The sequence below is a fragment of the Corticium candelabrum genome, chromosome 12 (assembly GCF_963422355.1).
Source record: "Corticium candelabrum chromosome 12, ooCorCand1.1, whole genome shotgun sequence".
NCBI classification, from domain to species: domain Eukaryota; kingdom Metazoa; phylum Porifera; class Homoscleromorpha; order Homosclerophorida; family Plakinidae; genus Corticium; species Corticium candelabrum.
Window position 1 is genome coordinate 8029660 of NC_085096.1, and position 21007 is coordinate 8050666.

The 21007-nt window shown below is 40.3% G+C and overlaps 1 protein-coding gene across 1 annotated transcript in view; it reads right to left on the minus strand.

Annotated features, from left to right (window-relative positions):
- LOC134188376 (sodium-coupled monocarboxylate transporter 1-like) overlaps positions 1–21007 on the minus strand; it is a 32895-nt gene that overhangs the window by 2654 nt on the left and 9234 nt on the right. The window contains 10 exon segments of the mRNA XM_062656564.1: positions 5072–5303; positions 7362–7555; positions 7619–7705; positions 7775–7848; positions 9986–10098; positions 15712–15800; positions 15869–15877; positions 15880–16000; positions 18572–18712; positions 20720–20874. Of these exon segments, the coding sequence (XP_062512548.1) occupies positions 5072–5303; positions 7362–7555; positions 7619–7705; positions 7775–7848; positions 9986–10098; positions 15712–15800; positions 15869–15877; positions 15880–16000; positions 18572–18712; positions 20720–20874 (1215 nt within the window).

Here is a 21007-nt window from a genome sequence, read left to right on the forward strand (position 1 = left end):
TAGTGACAGATTGGACCTCGTGATTGTTGACTATCTACCTAATTATTGCGATATTGCGACTTAGACACTTTGTGCTTCCGTCCTTAGGGCGGATATGTGTTATCTGTGTTATCTGTGTTATCTGTGTTATCTGTATTACACACACACACACACACACACACACACACACACACACACACACACACACACACACACACACACACACACACACACACACACACACACACACACACACACACACACACACACACACACACACACACACACACACACACACACACACACACACACACACACACACACACACACACACACACACACACACACACACACACACACACACACACACACACACACACACACACACACACACACACACACACACACACACACACACACACACACACACACACACACACACACACACACACACACACACACACACACACACACACACACACACACACACACACACACACACACACACACACACACACACACACACACACACACACACACACACACACACACACACACACACACACACACACACACACACACACACACACACACACACACACACACACACACACACACACACACACACACACACACACACACACACACACACACACACACACACACACACACACACACACACACACACACACACACACACACACACACACACACACACACACACACACACACACACACACACACACACACACACACACACACACACACACACACACACACACACACACACACACACACACACACACACACACACACACACACACACACACACACACACACACACACACACACACACACACACACACACACACACACACACACACACACACACACACACACACACACACACACACACACACACACACACACACACACACACACACACACACACACACACACACACACACACACACACACACACACACACACACACACACACACACACACACACACACACACACACACACACACACACACACACACACACACACACACACACACACACACACACACACACACACACACACACACACACACACACACACACACACACACACACACACACACACACACACACACACACACACACACACACACACACACACACACACACACACACACACACACACACACACACACACACACACACACACACACACACACACACACACACACACACACACACACACACACACACACACACACACACACACACACACACACACACACACACACACACACACACACACACACACACACACACACACACACACACACACACACACACACACACACACACACACACACACACACACACACACACACACACACACACACACACACACACACACACACACACACACACACACACACACACACACACACACACACACACACACACACACACACACACACACACACACACACACACACACACACACACACACACACACACACACACACACACACACACACACACACACACACACACACACACACACACACACACACACACACACACACACACACACACACACACACACACACACACACACACACACACACACACACACACACACACACACACACACACACACACACACACACACACACACACACACACACACACACACACACACACACACACACACACACACACACACACACACACACACACACACACACACACACACACACACACACACACACACACACACACACACACACACACACACACACACACACACACACACACACACACACACACACACACACACACACACACACACACACACACACACACACACACACACACACACACACACACACACACACACACACACACACACACACACACACACACACACACACACACACACACACACACACACACACACACACACACACACACACACACACACACACACACACACACACACACACACACACACACACACACACACACACACACACACACACACACACACACACACACACACACACACACACACACACACACACACACACACACACACACACAACACACACATGCACACACACACACACACACACACACACACACACACACACACACACACACACACCCTACTTGTAAAATTTATCTAAAACTGTACAAAGCAGCTGGTGTTTCATGTAACTGCAAAATCTGTAAATAGTCTATAGTTATCAAAGTACAGTAACAAGAGTTATCACATATAGGAACATAAATACCGGTCTTGGTTAAGCAATATTAGGTCTCCGTATAAATGTTGTAAGCCACAAAATTGATTTCACATAAGCACTTGCAGCAGACAGGTAAGTTCTGTTGCTTATTTCTGGCAATCGCAAACATGAATTACATTGTTCTGGTAAAATACTCTTTCATGAACATTTTGCAAATCTGGTTGGTGGTTTGTCTACTGCTTGTGGTTGCATTATGACAAATCACAATACCTCTGCGTGATTGGAATAACAAAGGGCATTGCACATTCCTGAGCATGATGAACAGTCTGCCAGTCTGCCACATAAGGCCTGTTGAAAGCACACACTGGATCCAGAACCAATTTGGATCTGATCCTAATCCATTGTGTCCCCACATAACCCACTCTTGACTGATTGGGAGTTAAGGGCCAGTGCTTCGCTGATCTGCTTCCACAAATGCATAGCACAGAAGATCGTATAAGAGAGAAGCTGAGCCGACATCTCACCAGTTCTATTAATGAACTATAATTTTGTCAGGTTTGCTGGCAATTAAACCGGCCAGATGTTTGTAAAATGTAGCTGTTTCGGAACCCATTCCACCGGTTGATGAAAAACCAATCTCTCTACGTAGGTTTTCCACATACACAAAAGAACAAATTTGCAAATAATACGTGCACGATGTGAGCATGCAATACAGAGGAGACAACGTTCTAAGGTGCAGTGTTGAAGCTCACAATCTACTATAGATCTGATTGCAATTGTCAGGATCTGAATTAGATCCAGATTTGTTTCTGGAATGGTGTGGACACGACTGTAGTCACAAACTGGAAGTCACTTAACCCCTATATGTTTTGAGTCTGCTACTTGCTAAGTCACATGACTTCACAAAATCCCGTTTCTTATGGCTCGTAGCTGAATTACCATTATCTCTAGCAGTACTGTACACACTCCAAGATGGTAACTGTATTTACCATCGCTAAACTAGACCTGTACATATACTATGGTACATTGCATCTGTTATTTCCTGACAATGTCTTTATTGTTTGATCATCTTCAGTTTCCTCATTGTGACCCACACGATGATCAGTCAGTCTTCCATTAGTTGCCATACAAATGCACAATGAAAATGTACGTGAAAAATGGACCGTTTCAAGGCTACGAAAAATATTATTTTCAAAAAACATTTTGAGGTGCTTCAGATCTTTCTAAGGCTTATGACCGCATCTCTCATTATGGATTGCTCAATAAACTCTTGGATTTGTAATATCCTGTCTATGTCGTGAAGTTTCTGCATACTTGGTACGCTAATCAACTTATGAGAATAAGTGGAATAATAGGTTGTCAGAGACATTCATAGTCCAAAATGGGCTAAGACAGGGGAGTCTCCTATCTCCAATGTTGTTCAATACTTATGTGATGATTTATTACAGCAGTTTGGAGACGAGTGGAGATGGAGCCAAGATGTCGCATGTATGTAGGAGCATTGGCGGATGCGGATGACATTAATATTGTTGTCTCCAACTGTTTCTGGGCTACAGAGAATGTTAAATATCTGCCTGGGTTATGCCAAGAACCACAGTCTGGTACAACAACTGTTATTTTACTAAACAGTGACACAGAGCAAAGAGTAGTCCACGTTGTTTCTTGGAGGCAGTGTTATAGCGTGTGAACAGTCACTTCTTCATCTAGGAATTTTGTTGGATCAGCGTGGTAAAGATGAATATATCTGTGGAGGACAGAATTCGGAAGTTTTGGAACAGTAAATGCGGGAGCAACCCATTTGGGTGGGACTTGTTCATCAGATGTGGTGTGGAATAAAATCATGGAATTGCAGTTGTTCCCAATACGAACATGGTAGTCATTGTGGAATGTGACTAGATCTACCATGGCAAATCTTTATCAATCGAGCATATAGGAGAGGAATAAGAAAAGGTCTTGGTATGAAGGGGAGAGGTTCTATTAGTCAAAGACTGGGTGATTCATTTACTAAAGCATCCAAGAAGATAATTAAGCAACAGACATAGCAAATAGTCTGGTGAGGGAAATCTCGCGGATGGCAAACAGAGAAAGGCCTGACAGACTGTATTAGCAAAGAACTTGTTTGCAGGTCACACAGACTTGAAGGAAGGAATAACTAGAGTTCTTTACTACCTTAATTGCTTTTTATTTGAGTATTAGTTAATCTGTAGCTACTGTGTTAAGTGTCTTTGTTTTGTTTCTGGGTTTTTTCCGTTTTTGTTTTCCCTTGAGGGAACTGCACTATTAGTGCAAAGAAAATTTATTATTATTTTTATAATTATAATTATTAAAATAATAATATTCAAAAGAATTAGTGGCTGTACCATAAAAGCTAGTTACCGAACCAAGGCAGACACTGAGGCTGTGTTAACTATCACGAATAGGCATACTTTACAGTCCTATTAAGAACCAGTCTGCATGTTCCATACATCCAAACAAATTACAGTAAAGCAACACTTGTATGCAGACATGCCAGTTATCAGAACAGTTAATTAAGTTTAACAACACCCACACTCTTTTTACATGACCATAAAATCAGTGATACAAAATGAAAATCACAAATCAAAGCCAAGGTATAGCCAAAAGCAGTACATCGTGAACTTAGACTTGCTCAGTCTTGCAATGACTACAGTGTGCATAAGCCACAGATGTACTGATCATAGCCAATCAACCAAGCTATCTGGGTATGTCACTTAACCAACACCCTCTGGTCCCAACCAGTCTGGAAAAGTGACCCTCTACTGTATTTCAACAGCCAATAGGAAGTCTAGTAAGTAAATTCTAGCCACATGTTGGTCACAGCTTCACTTACCTCAGTATGATCATCCATCTTAACATTCTGACCTCTGGATCTAGAACCATCACCCGAATTGTCATCTGTCAATGACCGATGTTGACGACGCATAAATGTTGCAAGAAGAGCTCTGTCCACCGGCTTTGCTTTTGCAGGTAGTGCCCAACTCACCACATAGCCGCTCACAAATGTAGAGAGAAATCCAATAAAACCGTACCACATAAAAGAAACCTTATAAAGGTCACGAGCTCTACAACAACATTACTCAATCAAATTCTGTAAATATACAGCCAGCACATTGAATTACGATGCTGCAGATTGATTTGTGTTTGTTACCCACAATTAGGTGTTCCAAAGCTACAAGCCAGCATGCAACCTTTGCTCACGCAACACAAATGTATTACAACCACATAGGTTTGTGACAACACAAACTTATTACTGAAATATTTATCATCCTCAACAAACTCCACATCATAAACTAGGCTTCTACTTGCAACAAATAATTTAAGTTATTCAACACAGCAAATTTACAAAATGGTAACCGACATTATGTGTAACTGTTACTATGCAACATGTAGGTACTAAGTCTACTAACATACAAGGAGACAACAACTTTGTCCCCAAAAAGTCTTTAAGCATAACATGTAGGGTAGGTGTACCTAATTGTGGACACCTTCCGGTAATTAGAGTTAGAATCACTGTTTTCTTTGGTAGCCTGCAATGAAGAGACAGGGAAACATGTCTGATGTACGCACCAATGTCTAAGCCTTGTAACGATACCTGTCCGACTAGAATTGCACAACGACAGCTAGCACACTCACAATAAACAGCCTGGACGCGGGTATTTCCTAACTGTGGATAATTTTCTCCGCCACAGAAAGCAACTGACCCTGAGCAACAGCTGGACTAGATACCTGAATGGTTGCCTCACAAAATTTATTTTGGGCCGCAATCAAAGCATGTTCTGTGGTGTATCACCTCTGTGTAAAATGGTGTCATGTCTTTCAAATTTCGCAGAACGAGTCTTCTGTCTACGATACAATGCAGGGAAATCGTGTTTAGATGAACGTCTAAACTGTAAACTGTAGTTCTAGCATCGTTTGCATTGCTGGTGGAGCTGATCACTGATATTAGACAAGGTAGTTTGGACCTTCCATCTATCGTATGTGAGTTTTGTAGGTTTTCATTTTGTGCCTTATTGTTGCCAGATTTAATAGCAGTGAAGACAGTCAAATTCTGACTGGATTACTAATGTTGCTGATATTGACATTCCACCTACTGTAGTTTGCTCGTTCTCATTTCATACCCTATTGTGGCCCGACGCAGTACAAGTGAAAACAGGTACAGTTTGTAAGTGGATTACTGATGTCTAGATCTAGTATGAGTGAATATATTTAGGTGTTTACTGGAATGGAATTACACGTTCGCTCCATGCACATAACGCGCTTCTTTAGCATGTTACAGTCAACATAACTAGGCTCAAACCTTTACCAAGATACTCAATAATGCTTAACCAACGTCAGGGCACTTTCATGATTCAACAAAAGATTGATTTGTATGCCTTGAATTTGTGGACGTGATGGGAGAAACCTTGTAGGTGCTAACAGTTTTGCAGGTGAATCATGGTAATACACCACAAAACATGGTTTTTTGATTGCAGCCCAAAATACCAGTTGGTGAGGCAACCATTCAGGTATCTAGTCCAGCTGTTACTCAGGGTCAGTCGCTTTCTGTGGTGGAGAAAAAATGTCGACAGTTAGGATATATCCCCGTTTGGGCTGTTTACAGACGTTATCCCATATATTTTGCTAGAGCATTAGCAGATGTTGTGCGATTCCGATCGTACTATTGCTCCAAAGCTAAGATCATACATCGGACATGTTTCCCTCTCTCTCCGTTGTAGGCTACAAGAGAAACAGCGTTTGTAACTCAAATTACCGGGAAGTGTCCACAAATAGGTACACCTACCCTACTGTGTTGTGATGTTGACATACTGTAGCAACACTAGAGTATTACACGTCTCTCTAGTCATCCGTGCGCCATTGCAACATTTTAGATAATAATTGGCGGCATCCGTTCTTGTGACAATGAGTGCATGTGCAGCAGGCATCGCTGTCGGCGAGTTGGTCGCTGGTCTACGGCCCACATTACTGTACCCTAGCACTACTATGCCTCAAGTAACAATGATCTATTACTGTGAATTAGAAAATTCCGTCAAAGTGCCATTATATTAGCACCATTTGCATATACATGTGTCCCTATTAATGTTTTTAACTAAATGTAATTACTGAGTAGACAGTTGCCATACTTGTCATACTGAAGAACATGTTCCGATGTGTTATGGCATGACGTCATATTGCTAGCAATTGTGATGAATGAACTGGTATTACATTCTGAAGTCGAAACTGGAAGTTGTTTCCATTGCTTATTAGGAAAAATCTCAGCTCCAATTGCGATCCAGCTTGTCAAGAACAATCCAACACCAAGCCCAAAAAGAGCTCCCTGCACAAACCATTTGTCTGATTATATTGAGTCTATGTGTGTAAGAGAAGACGGCAACTGAACCCTATGATTAGCCTTTCTAGAAAGCATTCCTAGTGTGAAGACTCCAAGCAGTGGTCCACCTGTTGCACCAAAGACACTCTGACTGGCCTACACGACAACAACAGCAACATTTAGTTTTGGAAGTGCCATTAATGAATCACATACAGTTTATGTTACCATGATTAGCTGTGACGTATGTGCATGAGCAAAACCAAATGACAGCAACACAACAACTACACCATACCCAAAGGCTACAAGAAACAATACAAACCTTGAATAACATTCAAAAGAAAAATAGCTGTCTCTGTATTTAAAGATACACACACAACCTAACTCCTAATTTTTTGCTGGTGTGTGTGTGTGTGTGTGTGTGTGTGTGTGTGTGTGTGTGTGTGTGTGTGTGTGTGTGTGTGTGTGTGAGTGTTTGCTAATATCTTAGTATGTATATTTCAATTATCACAACGAATACACAATCAGCAACCAACTATAAGCAAGACCAAAAGTCAGCAGCTTTATAGAGCTGCCTACCAGACTCTAAAACTGCGTTTCAACAACAAAAACTGAAATAACAGGTTGATTGTTATCAATACAATTAACAATTTGTGCTAGTGGTGTCAGATTTCTAAAATGACACATGGGGTACACCTCTGCAACATCACCAATAGACAGAGAGTAACCCAATTTCCTTTGCTGTTCTGGTTTTGTCCAAGACTGAAAAACAGTTAATTAATGTAAACTGACATGCTTCCTGCCTCCATTTTTCACAATGTTCAAAAACTACATCAATACAGTAGGAAGAGTGTTTCCACATATCTGACCTCTTTTACATTCTCTGTTAATGCACACAGACTAGAGGCTAGAGTGCGGGTTCCTTCACAGTCCCTTTAACACGTGCAGGCTAGAGGTTAGAGTGTGAGGCAGAGCCTGGAGCCTGCACTCTAGCCTCTATCCTGCGCACATTAAGAGGGACTGTGAAAAAGGCTACCGCAAATCACACTCAATAGCATACAACATAAGCTCAAAAAAGCACTGCATCAAATAACCCACGCACATTAGTAAGCCCCGCATCTGCAACTTGCTGAAAGAAATTAAGCCACGTGGACCTTATGTAAACTTATATAGTATTTCTTAAACTTTTTAGCTTCTCAATTACCTGCAGCCACTCCAACTGACACTACACTGTAACCTTAATTAAAGATAATGTGTAGTGCCCATGAGTGAGCCACCAAGAAGTCAATATCTATGTCCCCCACATTCACTTTGTGAATTGAATGTCACATCTCATAGATCATCAGTTTTGATGCTATTTGTCTGTCTGTCTGTCTAACTGCCTGTCATATAATAAATCTAGAATGTAAACAACTGCTGCTTAGACCCTCTACAAATACTATAAAATGTCTAAGCAAATCTGTCTTATTCTACTCCAAAGGCCATAAGGCATGTAAATTTCAAAAGAAATACTCGAGTTGTATTTCCATAACTAAACAAACATAATTTCTCTCCAGTATGTCTTAAACTGTGAGCTGCCTCTGTTTCCATATTCATCAGTTAGAACTGAGGGAGCTGACACAAGTATTTTGTTCCCAAACCAGTAGCACTAGTCTCACAGCTTCTTCACCAAAGAGTCATTCCTTGCTGTACTTCTCAGGCTTTGTTTCTTTCCTTCATCACTTCTGCACCTTCTGTTGATGCTAAAAAGTAAATGATCTCACTGCTCCATGGGTGAGCCAGTGACTCAGAACTAAATTAAAATCTGTGATGTCTGGGTGGTTGTCAGATGTTGTCTGAAGACTCCATTAACAATGAGCCCATACGTCTGAAATAAACTCATCAGTCCAAACTAGATCCCCACCTCATGACATTAGATGGTACCCCGAGTTGTCCAGATAAGAACGACAATCACATGAAGAGATACATACTGTACATCCATTCAATGGCAATTTCCTAAACCACGTCTGTCTGTCCTCTTTCTGTCTGTCTGTCTGTTGTCTGTCTGTCTACCGGTCTGTGTAAACCAGCAAACTCCAAACCAAATATCACAGTCCTGCACGGGTCATGCAACAGCATATCTATCAACAGCTAAACTGCCAAATGGCATAAATGCAAACAAGGGCATACCATCATGGCATCATAATCTACTTTACAGCCATACACGTGTAACTAAATGCTGTAAATGCAGTTGCCATAAGTGCTAAGTTGCCACTTCTAGCAAACCAAAGCAAGATTATCTCAAGATTTACCAAAAACACTTTTGCTAATTCTATGTGGCCTTTTCCTTGAGCCCCTTTAATAGATTAAACAATTGAATTATGCAAGTGATTATAGATTACCAACCTCCAACTCTGTTCTACAAACTAACATAAATAAAATTAGAACTACACATTATACCAAGACTCCTGGAGACAATGGTTGCTCTTCTTTCTGTCATATGTGGTCTTCTTGGGCGAATAAAATCCTCCAAGGTGACAGCAGAAATCGAATTAAGATTAGATGAAATAGTGCTAACAATAGAAATCAGTTTAAGTGATTCATTCAATACAAAGAATGCAATACAAACTAGAGTTGCACCAATAATCGAATCGTTTATTGGTTACCAGCCGATATGGCATATCGGTTTTATATATTGGAAACGGTAAATCTTGTGTAAGTGCACACCGACAAGTTGCACATGTGTAGTCAGTCTGTTAGGGCCACACGAGTTGCGCACATATTGGCAAGAAACAGAATTCCCCATTTGAGAGCAACTCAAGGCGGCAGAGGACACAAGATTCATCGCTGCAAGACTTACAAAACACGAACATTCACGATTATCTACAAAATACAATTATATCAGATATCAGTATCGGCATTTTTCTTGGATATCGGTTATCTGTATATCAGCCAAATGCCTTTATTGGTGCAACTCCAATACAAACATCACAAATGATTATTAATTGCTTTTCTGACCAGTCAATAATACAGAAATAATAATCTGAGTAGCAGTCATAAAATTTGATTAACAATAGTCTTATTTATCTTAAACTGTATCTTACCAACAACAATCAACATACCAATAAACGCACTAAAATGTTTTTATGTTTTTGTACACATGGCATTGGGTTCAAAGACTTTGACCATGATTCATAGTCACATATCCAAATTGATGCACGTCACAAAACAGCTAATTATAACATAATAATAGTTATAACACAGGTGCTATGCTAGGGATATTGTTGTGTTATAAGACCCAAAGCCCTAACAGCCGAGTTGTCTTATTATGCCAACATCCCCACCACCACCCATGTTATAATTGATTTATAACATCAACGTGATGGCTGAGTGCATCCTATGTTGTGTTTTCTAAGTGCTTGTAAGTATAGAATTGCTAGGTAATTGAATAAATGGTTGAAATAGTTGACCTTAGGTGTATCGCTGATCTAACACCTAGACCAATGAGCTCACATAAAGATCACATGATATGTTATAAGACCCTCACGTATTCGACCCTCAATCATCTGACCGTGTTTGCAAAGCAGAAATGACGTCACAAACCCGTTTTGCGCAAACACAATGACAATGTGCAGTAATGGCGACGAAAGATACAAAGGCTTCTACGATTAATTTTAATTAACTGTTTGGTGATTGTAGTTTGCATATATAGTACACGTATTACATCTTCGTGCAATCTATTTTATCACTAGCATATTGTACATGTTCTAGAGTTCATACCACGTACACACCGGGACTCAAAAAAGCGGACTGGAACTCTGGGGTATGGTTAAAACTCCAACACTTCAATTATCCGTTCTTTCAACTTATCTGACCACTTTTCTTCCATGGTTTGCCCAAAGGGGGTCGAATAATCAAGGGTCTACTGTAATGCATATCCGTGTCTCTAAGACGGTTTCTATAAGTCTCCTATAAACTGTTTTGGTCATCACCTCTTTTAGCAAAATCGATCGACCCGATGACTGCTAAAGATAAAGTTGTTGTGTCCACTTTGACTCTGACTACTCCTCCTTCATACAACAAAGCTGCTACGGTTCTTTTATCTGGTGGCTGTATTTGGTATATATATATATATATATATATATATATATATATATATATATCTTTAACCGTGTGAAATCCTGTTTTAGACATTGACACGTAGTACAGTTTTCTACCGTTCTTGTCTATGAAGTTAGGGTGTCACCACAAATCTCCCTTGCACGCTTCGCCATAGTTAGTCAGAGTTTCTAGAATGCATCCGCCATCATGTGCTCCCCATAACTCTAATAATCTGCGATAAAAGGTGGCAACTTGATCAGTGTCCTGCTTGGAATCATCGCGAAACCTTGGAGACCTAACTTGTATAAACCTCCAATTTTGTCAAACTAGTATGCAGCAAAATACTTCTATCTGGCTATTTTATTGGGGTCCAATAAATACTGTACTCACAGCAGGTGAAGCATAGCCTCAAACTTCCAGTCTGGACCAGAACAGTACTAAAATGATTTTCTAAGACAATCAGCATCTTACCACGGAACGTCGGTTGTAACTTGTGATTGGTTTAGCAGTAATTGGTTATGCTAAGTGAAGTAACGCTGATAATGAGCGTGAAATCCTCCTGGGTGGCTAAGTGCACACTAGAGGCGTAAATAGAGACTATGGTAGACACACGCATCTTGTACAGCACTGCAAATCTCGACGGTATGTGCGATGCCCCCAAATCTCCTTCGGCTTGTTTGCATATACAAACTGACCACTTTACCAGTTGATTGGAATTCCTCCAAAGAAAGAATCTAGCATTGTTTTCGACTTGACGGATGAAGTTTGCAGGTATTGTCAGTACTATCGCCACATAATAAATTTTCGTAAAGGCAAAAGTTTTGTACAACCTTCATATGACAGATTTGTTTTATGCCAATTTGTTAATATTTTATCTAATTTGTCTATCGAGGTGATCCAGTTTTGTAACACTGTCTGATAGTACAACATGAAAAATGTAATTCCTAGGATCGATATTGAAGTTTCCATCCAGCTTATGTTTGTCTTCTCTACAGTTGACCAGGGTCCAAGCCAGAGACCTTGTGATTTATCATAATTTAACACGGCTATGGTAGCTTCTTCATACTTTGTCAATTCTGCCTGCAGTGCCTCAAAACTCGTATCTTTTATAATGAAACACGTTGAATCATCCGAATAGCTACTGATCTTCACTTCTTCTGTCCGGGGTAGGCCAAGTCTATGTACTAGTATTTCAGAATTGCTTGAATACTTGCGGCCAGTGGCTCTGCTGCCAAAATGTACTCTTCCAACATTATTCGTCTTGTAAACCAGTTGTTTATTATTACTGTACATGGCTTCCAACTGTGTTGTACAATTAATGTTCTCATCCATTATACAAATGAGTGGTCTACACCATATTTAGACAAAACATCAAAAAGGAAAGTGCGATTTACTCTGTCAAAAACCTGTAGATTGGCCTAAAGATATAATGGCTGCAGCTGTCTGAGTATCATGACAGTAGTAGATAATATCTCGTATCAGAGTGAAGTTGTCGGCAACAGATCTTTGTCAAACACGTTTGATCTATGTCGATTACCTTGTGTAAGATATGTTTAAGTCTGTTTGCCAAAGTCTTCACTGTTATCTTATAATCTGTGTTTAGAAGCATAATCGGTCTCCAATTCAGTAATTTTTTTGATTTCCTTTCTTATAAAAGGAGTCTAATAATACCTGTCTGTTAACTGTGAACGAGTGCTCCTCTGTCGTAAACTTTGTTTGTTACGGCAATAAATTCTTCCTTAAGTATGTTGCAGAACGTGTTGCAAATTCGAAAGGTAAACCGTCTAGTCCTGGTGCTTTTCCTCGTTTCAACTGTTTCACGCTTGTCAGTATTTCTTGTTCATTTAGCAGTCCTGCAACTCGAACGTTATCGTCCTCTCCCCAGCATGCCTTAATAGCGGACAATACCTTGGTTTCGACCTCCTTCGAGAATGGTTGCTGCTCGAATAAATCCTCACACTAACTTGTTACTTCTGCTAACAGGCCATCCTTTGTATTAATTTCTAGTCCATCTGAATTTACCAGTCGTGAGATGTGATTGCGTCTGCCTTGCGTGTTCTCTGTCGTTTGAAAGAACTGAAGTCTCGCATTGATCGATTGCTATTGCTCAGAATCGAATTTGTCTACCTCGTATTTCTTCTTTTCTAGTTGAATAAGCCGGGTTTGAAGTGTTCTGCTCTGGCTATAGCTGACAGATCTGCCTTTGTATTTTCGTCATTTCCTTACTAAAAACTCACTCCAATTTAAGTCTTGCCTCTTCCAGTTATTTCTTCCTGTTTTTCCATATTCCAAAGAAATACCTTTCACGTGCGCTTTTCCTACACCCCACCAATGAAAAGAGAAGCAAAGCTTCCACGTTGATACCGTACCGCCAGTGTTGCCAAAATGCACGTATGCAAAGTTTATATCTTACGTTCTTTAAAAAATGCACATTTAGTACATATACATACATGAAGCATACAAACATACATGGTGGAGTGACTGGTCTACACTACCAAGCTCATTTATGACCCTGCCTGTGTTTCCAATGACCAATGCGTGCTGTGCAGGAGCGTCCACAAACATCGCAATGAAGTTGCCACTCTTAAAGAATACAACTTTCCATTCCTGCATTTTTGTCGGAGTACTTTCAAATGTTGGTCTTCAAAGAGTTCTAAGGACTTTTTGCAATAAGATCTCCACACATATACATATTTAGTAATACGTGAACCTCCATCAAGAGTCGCTTCAAATGAAGGTACGAAAAAGCAGTACACTCATTGGGAATAGCTTCTATCTGAAGTAGAGTTAAGTTAAAACTGACTGAAATGTTGCTATCGAATGCATCACATGTAACTTCTAACTTACAAATTGCTATTCTAGTACAGGATTCTGTCAGACTTCTATTTTTCTTCAACGTTATAGCTATAGATTCTGCATGTTTGCTTATCGCTTCACAGTCTAAATTGTGTATCTAAATACATATAGTATCTTTTACGTACAACATTTACAGTAGTCGACGACTCGCATTAGCAACGAAGTCCCATACATAATGCATGCATTATGCTTCACGTTTGTGCCTAATATGGCAGCAACATTGTATGTTCATAGACTTCCAGGTAGCGTTACTTGAAATACATTTCCGTTGTTTCTGATCAAAATTGATGTCTTTCTGGCTAAATTTTCTCTCATGCCAAACATCATGTAGTGATTGCCTGCCCAGCCATTGTCTTTTGTTGCTGCCGGCAACACAAGAAACTAATGTGTTGTGAGTGGGCACTTGCTTGCATACCATACATTTGTGAAGTGTGACGCCCATATATGATCATATTTGACATAGACAGACAGACAGACAGACAGACAGACAGACAGACAGCCAAACAGCCAGACAGCCAAATAGCCAGAGAGATTTGGTAAAAATTAACCTCCGTTAGAGTATGCTCCTCGCAAGTCACATGACTTCTTTGAAGCCCGTTCCTATGACTTGTAGCTTTCAAAGAGACTATGATCACACAAGCAAAATCTTACTTAGACCGGGATGTTCAATCTATGCAGGCCAGCTCAGGTGACATGTTTAGTAAAAAGTGTGAATTGTGTATGACCACACTAACTTCCATTTACACAGCAGTGTTTTGAGTGAGCAAGTAAGTGTGTCATCACATCACATGACCTAATTATGATGGATCCCTTTATTGTGTTTAGTCTTCTGGAACATAAAACAGAGATACTAAAGCACATCACCTAACTTTATTTCTGGGCAACTATTGAAGCCTGCGTCATAAATGTGTATTTTCAGATGTTTGCATATATCTTTTCTTGTTATATCATGATATCATCCCTCCAACTCATTAAATGTATAATGAAATCAGCCATGTATGCTCTCAACATCCAGTCCACTCCACTTGTGTTTTACACACTGCTCACTAGGATGAGGCTAAACCAAGCTACATATTGAATGAATTGGGACAACCTAGGTTACCTTGTTCATATAACTTGGCTAGGGTTGCATTTATACTGCAACTGGCACCAAGCCGCACCAAACCAAACATGCTGGCTTGATCAAATACCTCATTGTAAACACAAGTAATAGAGTCTCTACGTCTAACCTCAGTGTGCCACAAACCAGTGCAGACAGGAATAAACCAGGAACACCATAAGCATCACCCAAAATGTCAACAACATAGAATGGTAGAATCTAACAAAGATAAGCAGCAGCAGGTCAACCAACATGGCATACCAGTCAAAAGTTTCAAATCATATCACTTGGTCCTTCTCTTCTGAATAATGCAAGCTTCCAATGGATCACAATTAGAATAAACTGCATAGATGACAAGACCAACAACACTGCAAATTGTTATTGACAGAATTGTCAAAGGCATCATCAGCCAAAAAGACCTAGAATTATAACACATTCAACAAGTTTCAAATGCATATGATATCCATATACATATATGTACATACACACATACTGTACATACGTAAGTACACAAGTGTGCGTGCGTGCGCACACACACACACACACACACACACACACACACACACGCATGTATGTATGTATGTATGTGTGTGTATGAAGAGGCCCAGAGAGACAGTGATAGCCATGCTGGCAAATCTGATTATTGTTCAATTTTTGTTTCCAGGCTCTCATGTTCATACATACATATATCAGCATTCCTCAAAATCAAGTATAATCTTTTGACATGTACTTCGTGGCTATCAAGGTTGGATCAAGAAACTCAAATCCTTGTCTGTCTATGCTCTACTTCACGACAAACCTGGCAGCCAGTCTCAAATGTCACCTTTGGCACAGGTCAATCTGCCAAAAAGTCATTTGAAACTCATAATTAACAATTTCTCCTAAGTGGAACAGTACTTGTGGACATCACCTTATCTTGTTTATATGACAATAAACTTAAACTATACAGCAAAACTCCCTATTTGCTGAAGAGAGTGGGCTATTGCTCAAGAGAAAAGAAGCATTTGTACAGTTTTCAGTATAATAGACTTCTGTCACTCGTAAACCCTGAATGGCGGCTCAATGAATATGTTATGATGTTCAAAACGTCAACAAAACACTTGAGAGTGGATATGGATTCATTTCGCCAGCCAATGTTACAGTGGAAGCGATAGTAAGAACTTTTTTTGTGAAGTCAACACATTACTTGGAAAATTGGGTGGAGTTCTGTATTCGGACAATGTATGGAGGTGCATAAACAAATGTTCTTAATAATGTCATATGGGTGCCATCTGTGGAACTTGGACATGTGTGATGTGAAGAATACTCTAGATAGAGGACTGAGAAAGAGCATCAGGAAAGGTCTCAGCACAAAAAATATGAGTCAATTGTTAACAATCGGTTTAATTCCAATCAATGCATTCTAATCCAGAACATCGGCTTGATACTTAAATTAAAAATGTGCAGAAAACTTACATACGTTCCTAAAAGTTGTGATATTGTGTGCAGAAAGTAAGAAAACAAACTACACCTTTACATTCTTCTGTGTTTACTAGACAACAGTACTGGTGCCTCTGCTAGTTATATATAAACAAATTTCATTGTATTAGACATAGAGTGTGTCCACACCACTAGCCAGCTAATCGTAGTTAAGGACTGTCCGCACTGGCAACCGGATCACAATCCATGTCTGGTCTACAGTAGTGTGGGCAGGGCTTTAGAGTGGCATTTGACTAATCATGATTAGGAGTGGTGTGAACAGCCAAGTTTACTGCAGTAACGGGGCAAGTAATCATGATTAAATCTGATGTGAACAAGCCCAGAGACCATAGTATAAGCCCCTGAAAATAAGTTCATAGCCTGGAATCTAGTCTAACATAAGCAGTAGATGCTTATGCCAATTAAAGGATTGCTTCTTTCAATGTAGGGCCGTAGCCAGCAGTTTAGAAGTGGTCCAGTTGAAAATTTACAACAACACACAGACTTGCATGCAGACAGATACGTAGAACAATCATCTTCTCGTGTTACATACATAATCAGCTTTCTTCAAAATATCAGTAGATATTATCTACTAGATAGACAAAAATCGGACATGCTATCTCATGCAGAATGAAATGTAGTGAATGTGGTCTTTCTTGATTCATGCATGTTTTAGTGAATCGTCATGTCTTTCGCAGCAATAGACTTCAAATCATGTCTGTCGGTCAAATCTTGGTGGGAAATCGTAACATGGATCAGCTTTGCCTGACTAGTCTCCTCCTCAAACCCAACTTTTTAGTAAACTTTTAGGTTACTAGCTATATTAGAATTAGGAAAAAGTATAACTTTGTAAAAACTCTACTATTCCTATAACTACAAGAACCAATTTTACATTTATGTGAGCAATATTCTCAGAAGAAAGTCAAGTGACTCATTCAAGATGAAGTCATGCATAATGCTAGAAGTCTTACAAATGCATTTGCAATGTGGTTGCTGAACTTGCATGATGACAGCAGTGACGATGTGGTGAGATAAAAATTTTCTTGAGCGTCGTCGACATCGTAGTGGGCTAGGCATGAAACCATTGGGTTTGTATGTGTGCAGAGTACATGCAGCACAGGGTTCATATACTTCCCGAAGGTTCTCATAAGAAAAAAGTTTGAAGCACTACCTAGTTCAACCTTTTATCCACTTGAACCGGCATGAACAGATCTATGATCGGCTTACTGATCTGAGGGCCTGCAGGCACTTGATACAAGACTGTCTACAGAGTAACTAAATAAAAATTTATCTACTCAGCTATACACTATTCCGGAAGTTATTGGGAATGGTCTATTGGTGAAAGTACAAATATTGAAAAGTGGTCCGGTTTCTACCGGACCAACCAGACGGGTGGCTATGTCCTTGCAATGTCACAGCATTATATCACCTCTCTACAGATACACCAGTATCACAAGAAATCCATCTCTCATTAAAGACTAAATATATCAGATTATGCTTATACACTTGCAACATCCTCCAACTCATCTTACCTTTTAGCTGAATGGGCACTACGTGACGTGAGCATGCGTTGTACAGATGTCTGTCCAACACCCCACCTTTGGAGCATAGTAAATATTCCACCAACTGCAAGTGTCCAAAATGACATACGTTGGGTAGGATCAGGATTAAAACTACACAGACACATAAATATAAATAGTACAATATTACAACATTCTTTGATTATGACATCAATTTACAACAAGTAACATACATATTGGTAGTCACACAAGCTAACACTTGTTCTAGTAATGAATGCTCAGTGGGTCATCTTCCATATCTGTCAGAAACTTATGTTACTCATACACTCAAATTTAGAATATGGTCACAAGACATTCTTTATAATTACTAAAAAATTATTAAGCTACGAGCGTAAAGAAGAACACTACAGTGAGTGGTGTACTGCTTCGCGAGAAGCTTACTCTAAACAAGCTGAATTGACTTCCGGTCTGTCTGTCGGTATGTCATTACCTATCTATGTATGCCTGTAAGCATGTGACACACTCAGATATTTGTTGAGCCAATCGGCAGTCCTTTTGGGACATAAAAAATAGGAAAAGTAACAAAGGCGCGCACTATGACAGAAAAGCCACGAATTATGACAGAAAAGCCGCAATGTCATATCCATAGCAACAAAGTCTACTACTGTCAAACTGTCATCACACTGAGAAGCACAGCGTAAGGTTCAAGTAATAGCTGTACGGTTCAAGTAATAGCTGTACGTGTCTGTGATTGTCTTACAGAAAATAGCAAAACAAATAAATTCATTACTCTTCAAGGAGTCAAACAAAGGTCCCATGGGACCATGCAACACAGCACACGTCCAACTTGTCATCCACAATCTTCAAGAGAGCAATATGTTTTAGCTGTAAGCAGAACGGATGAACAATCGACGCCATTTTGCAAAAAACCAGTCATAGGCAACATTGACGCTGCATGCATGACTACACGTTGGCTTGCTTTTGCATCCGGTCACTACATGTTGATTCACGACCTATAGCAACTACTACAGGTTTAGCTATGCCAAATTAATTAATTAATTATTAATAATAACCAATAAATACACAAAAATTAATAAAATTTACATTGATATTCACAATAAATATATTAATTTATATTATATTTGTTACATAATTATGTTATAATTAAATCATGCAATTCACACACACACACACACACACACACACACACACACACACACACACACACACACACACACACACACACACACACACAAATGCACGCACGCGTGCACACACACACACACACTTCCTTTGTCATTTCTCTCTTCTGTGCAAAATATCGTAGTTCACCACTTCAGTTTGCAAGACTGAAGCTGAAGAGGGAAGTCATAGTCACAACCTGATTATGAAAACTACACGAAATGCAACTGCTAGATCAGCTCCTAGCCGTGCCAACTTGAACACGTTTCCAGGGTACACACAAATGGCAAATGGATAAGGAGCTGCAGTTCGTTACGGTTACGCCCCAGCCAGATGGCTGGGTTTCTGTGCACTACGCAGCAGCTATGTGCCATGCTAAGCAATCTTCTGGAGCCTGGCCAGGTACTTGCAGGAGTACCAACTGCGACGCCAACTGTGGTGTGGGCACCCGAAGTCCCTCCAGGACCCCAGTGGCTGATGGACTTCGTCGCAGTCGGGGGCCTTTGCCACCCTAGTCAATGTACTCATTTATACTCCTGAGTCAAGAGAGGCAATTGTGTGTGAGTTTCTTGCCCAAGGAAATATGCCATAGATCGCCATCACTGACTTGAACCTGCAACACTGCAAGGTCATGGATGTAATCACTCCATAAGATGACTCTCTACCCAACTGAGCTATAGCACACACACACGGGCTACACACACAAGGGTACACACACAGACACAGACACAGACACAGGCACACACACACACACACACACACACACACACACACACACACCTTGAACCTTGAGTGCTGCCTTACCCACACTAAAATTTGGCATACATGTATGCACAAATGTATAGATGTACACACACATTTCAACAAAACCCACAAAACAAATATACAGCAAAACACAAAATACAGACAAAGAAAACTAACAGGCAAACAGATAAAGGCAAGAACCTAAGCATACTCATTATGAAATTCAAGTCATACTTCAAAAAATTAAGTCTTCCTCCATCACAAGCTCTCTCAAAAACAACACTCACTCCTCCTACATGAACGATTCCCATAATGATCATAGTCAAAAGTCCTCCCAGCATTACAACAGACTGAAACACATCCGTCCAGATGACAGCTTTCATACCACCCTAACACACCACACTACAGCATTCATCCAACAGCAATATAACAATGTATTCAAAGTGTACAATTAGATTAAAATAAACATAGCAGCAACACATTGCAACAGCACAGTAACTTGTGATTTAAAGGATTTTTGCC